Raw genomic sequence first — 4,254 nt, forward strand, 5'->3', positions numbered from 1 at the left:
CACGAGATTCGAATCCCGACCAGAGGGACTTATGCCAGAGGCCACACCAATGAGCTTAGACGCGGATCATTAGATCGTAGATATATAAATATATAAGAACCAGATGGAATGCATGTAAATGCCCATCAAATATTAAAATACAAATTTAAATTAGATAATTATTAAAAATATTTAAAATTATGTCACAAAATTTTGGCGCTAAAATGTTTTCTTTTATACGCTCATGTATAATGTATTTCGCCATCTGCTCCTCTGTCTGTGCACAATCCGTACCACCTGTCACTGCCTTTTACCTTCAATGGAATCCGATTTCCCTAAATCTTCGCTCTTCTCCTCTGATCAGCGTCTCTGCTCCGCTCAAGTTCTCGATCCTTCCCAGGTTTATCTGTGTGTGTGTGTATTTGTCGCTCTATCTTCTTCTCTCCTAACTCATGGATGTTTAAAACTCGTCAAGGTTCGGGCAAGAATCGAGGTGGCCGTGCTCAAGTTTCTGAATGCGCTGTCTTCTCCTACGCCGGCAATCTCCTTTCTTCCACTGGTATCTCTTTCTTTCTCTCTATCCCTTTCCCGATTCTCTCTCAATTGTATGGTTATGGAAATCTTCATTCACAAACTGCTCTCCCAAATATGAGACGCCGATCAAACCAACCTTCACTTTACTTGGTTTCAGAGGGCCCTTTAGCTATTAGTTCGAGTTCAATTACACAATCGGCGCTAATTTTTTTGGTGCTAACCCAAGGTTCTTTTTCCCCGAAGATCTAAGAATTAATTTGAGTTCGATCACACAATCGACGCCGATTTCTCCGGTGCTTAGTTTTTTTTTTTCCTCGAGATTTATCTCTTTCAATTTAACGCATAAAACTTTTATTCCACTTCTGACAACTCGGTAATCTTTGATCTGCTCAAGCTACCATGGTGATCTGCTCATTGCCTCTTCAAAGTTTGATGTTCATTTCTGCATTTTTTCATTTGTAGATTTGCAGGAAATCAAGTAACAGTGGTCTTCGCTGCGGGTTGCTGAGCGATGTTTCATCCATCTTCCTTTCTCCTTCTTTCTGCAGGAGGACATTCTTGCGAGCCGGCGATACTAAGGCCTTCATTAGAGGTACAGTTTGTTTTCTCTCAATTCGTTCAAAGAACAAATGCTGGGTTTGGTGGCCAATGAGCTTATTATTTTCAGTGTGGAAGGTCATGGAGATGTGTTTTCAGATCCTGAGTCAGGGAAAGTTGGTCACCCAGAGGGAGCTTTTTTATAAGCTGCTCTGTGATTCTCCGAATTATTTTTCTTCCCAGCGAGAAGTTAACAGAGCCGTTCAAGGTTTGCCACTTCTGCGCCTCCATTCCTTTGGTGTATATTAGATGCTTTTTTTTTTAAATACTTTTTGAACCCCAGTTTTATTAGGGTTGGATAGAAAAGTTTAACATAAGTGGCGCAACTTAAATTAGTATGGACCCTAATCATTTTTCGTGAGCATGCACACACACCTATATTCAGTTTCTTTTGTCAGACATTTTGACCAAAATTATAATAGGCATGGATTAGAAATATATATAGACACGAACACCCAAGCACGCGCACTCACACATAAAAAAAGGTCGAAATAGGCATCGAACTTGTTACAGTGGGCTATTTAGTTCTAGAATCTACATAAACGTCAACTTAGTTCTAGACTCTTTTGATATAGGCTCAAATAGTTTCCACGAGGGCTATTTCAACTCTAATTTAAATAATTCATAGGCTAAATTGACTCTTTTATAAATTTGGGACAAAAATGACCCTTTGTTGTGTGTGTATGTGCTATGTTTTGAGAGCTACCACTCTCCAGTAATGACTTTGTTTTCTTGCATGTGGCTTTTTTCCCTTTAAAGATTTCCAAATAAATCTTGTTGTCTCTTGATTTCTATGAGTGGTTTATCTCTGCATTCTTATTTTTCTACCTTTATTGCCATGATTTTAGTTCTTCACATGCAGATGTTGTTGCTTTGCTTCGTTGCACGCGGAACAGTCTTGGAATCATGGCTTCCAGTAGAGGGACAATCACTGGGCGTTTGCAAATAAAGGTGATTTTATCTGAATATTGACAAAATGAGTTTGTCTGCCAAGTTATTATTGTATATTTTAAATGAATATCATTGTTCTAATAATTCAAATTATGTTCTTCATGGTGCTAAAAGGGGGCAATTACATACATAACACTCCAAAAATTACTATTTACAAATCTAGTGCCCATTGCTGTGGGCATCCACTGTTGGGCACAGAATCAAGTTGAGCGCAAAATCGTGTTGGGTACAGAATGGCGCTAGGCGCGAACTAGAAGCAGGAACAACAACAAAGTTTCGACAGGTTCAGAAGGGAAGCCCTGTGGGCCGACCGACCCTTCCTCTGTGTGGGACTGTTGCCCAACTGGAGTGTGGCCTAGTCCTAAGTTATCCTAGGTCTATATAGGTTGTTGTTGTGGTGTTTGAAGTTAGTTTTTTTATGAGTTTGTTTGGGACAATCGTCAGCGTCTTAGGTTTTCCCTTCTAGGGCTTCATCAAACTGTCAAGCAATGCTTTGACTATATTACACTCCCGAAGTGGTGTTATCCTTTTTTTTGCCACTCCTCATCCTTCCGACTCAGCTCCCAACTGCCCCTTCCTTGCTGCTGCCGCCTAAAAAAATTCCTATCTGCTGTCTACCTGCAGTCTAGTCGTACTAGCCACCTCCCTCCCTTACCTACTCACTGTCACACTCAGAAAACTGCTGTCATACCTCGTCCCTGCATCCCGGAACAGCCACCCATTGGTGTTCCTGCCTTCCCAGCTAGTCCTCCTTGCTACCGCCAAACCCAAACCCCAAACCACCAGCTCCTTTGTTGTCATTGCTCCGGCTGCCCTCCCTCATCGATTCTTGCTGCTTGTTTGCTAACCAAAACCTGGGAAACAATCGCCTTGCTGTTCTTGCTTGCCTATCTCCCCTTGCCACCACCTAATCGCCTTCCAAACCTTCACCGACCACCTCCACCACCCCTTTGATCCAACTTTAGTGGGAGTTAGTGCCGTGTTTGTTGTAATTTCAATTTTCTATTTTGTGTGGCTGTAATTTACTATTTGATTTTCATACTAATATTTTTTTTCCCATTATTTTTAGTTAACTCCGGCATCATTTGGTATTATAGTTAGTCTAACTCTAGTCCTATTTTAAGGTTGCTAAAATTAAACCCTAAACAAATTTCTTTCCCCCATTGTTTTCCACTCAAATCACCCCTATACACCCTTCTACTCCTCCAAACATAAACCCTAATCATGCCACCGAGGAGATAATTGTAGGAAACCTAAACATGAGGAAAAGACATAATGCTGCTTATAAGAAATCCGCAAAGATATGTACCCAAAATTTCTACGGGAAAAATAAAATAGGAATACTCTAATTGCAACATAAGTTTGTCGGTTTCAAGAGGAAACAATCCAGAAGTGGCACATGTAGATACAACGATGATTCATCAAATCAAAATGATGAGGAGCCACTACTCTAAAGATTTATTAGGGAATATCAAAGAAACCAATATCTTGGAGTAAATATGGATTTATCAGATTTTGACGGTCAAAGGAGTCTGAAAGAATTCATCTAATGGCTCTAGGAACTGGAACTTGTCTTTAGGTACCAAGATGACCACCTGACAAAATGGTAAAGCTATTTTAAAGAAGGATGCATTTTTGTGGTGGGAGAATCTGAAACTTCTTTGATAGCAAAAAGGAAAATACAAAATCATTTTCTGATCTAAGTTGAAAAGGGAGATGCAAGGCAAGTATCTATCTGCATATTATAGGTAGAATATGTTTTTGGTATTTCACTGGTTACAACAACATCACCAAGTGACCGCCTCATCTTATATTCAAAGTTCAACCCCAGGAACAAACATCAAGAGTACACCCAGTGGGACATCCAAGCCAGCTTAGTCAGAGGAGAAACACGTAGAGTAGAGAAAAAGTTGAGACCACCAGTACTATCAAATTTAACCACGTCAGTAAATGCTTCAAGTGTCACAATTTTTTCCATGTAGCGTCTGATTGCCCAAATAAGAAAGTGGTATCTTTCAAAAAGCTGGGAGCAGTTGAAGAAAAGGACAGTAATACAAGAGAGGATGAAACCTTCAGAGATGAGTCTCAACTTTCGGTCGACGAGGAAGAGACACTAGAGATTCAAGCTGAGCTCATAAGAGATATACCACCAGGATTCACATTAGTTATTATAAAAGATAATGAATCCGAAGT

The 4,254-nt window shown here is 40.1% G+C and overlaps 1 protein-coding gene across 1 annotated transcript; it reads left to right on the plus strand.

Annotated features, from left to right (window-relative positions):
• The first annotated feature begins 260 nt into the window (after positions 1–260).
• Positions 261–2,082, plus strand: LOC110023946 (meiotic recombination protein SPO11-2-like). The gene is made up of 5 exons (XM_020723608.1): positions 261–379; positions 455–538; positions 976–1,105; positions 1,181–1,318; positions 1,973–2,082. Exons 1-5 carry the CDS (start codon positions 299–301, stop codon positions 2,080–2,082), a joined length of 543 nt encoding a protein of 180 aa, XP_020579267.1. The 5' UTR covers positions 261–298.
• Positions 2,083–4,254: the final 2,172 nt, after the last annotated feature.

The sequence above is a fragment of the Phalaenopsis equestris genome, unplaced genomic scaffold, assembly GCF_001263595.1.
Source record: "Phalaenopsis equestris unplaced genomic scaffold, ASM126359v1 Scaffold000237, whole genome shotgun sequence".
Classification (NCBI taxonomy): domain Eukaryota; kingdom Viridiplantae; phylum Streptophyta; class Magnoliopsida; order Asparagales; family Orchidaceae; genus Phalaenopsis; species Phalaenopsis equestris.

Coding starts and splice junctions, on each gene's coding strand:
- LOC110023946 (XM_020723608.1), top strand. CDS start 299: ATGGAATCCGATTTCCCTAAATCTTCGCTCTTCTCCTCTGATCAGCGT. Junction 380..454: donor AAGTTCTCGATCCTTCCCAG/GTTTATCTGTGT, acceptor AAACTCGTCAAG/GTTCGGGCAAGAATCGAGGT. Junction 1,106..1,180: donor TACTAAGGCCTTCATTAGAG/GTACAGTTTGTT, acceptor TATTATTTTCAG/TGTGGAAGGTCATGGAGATG.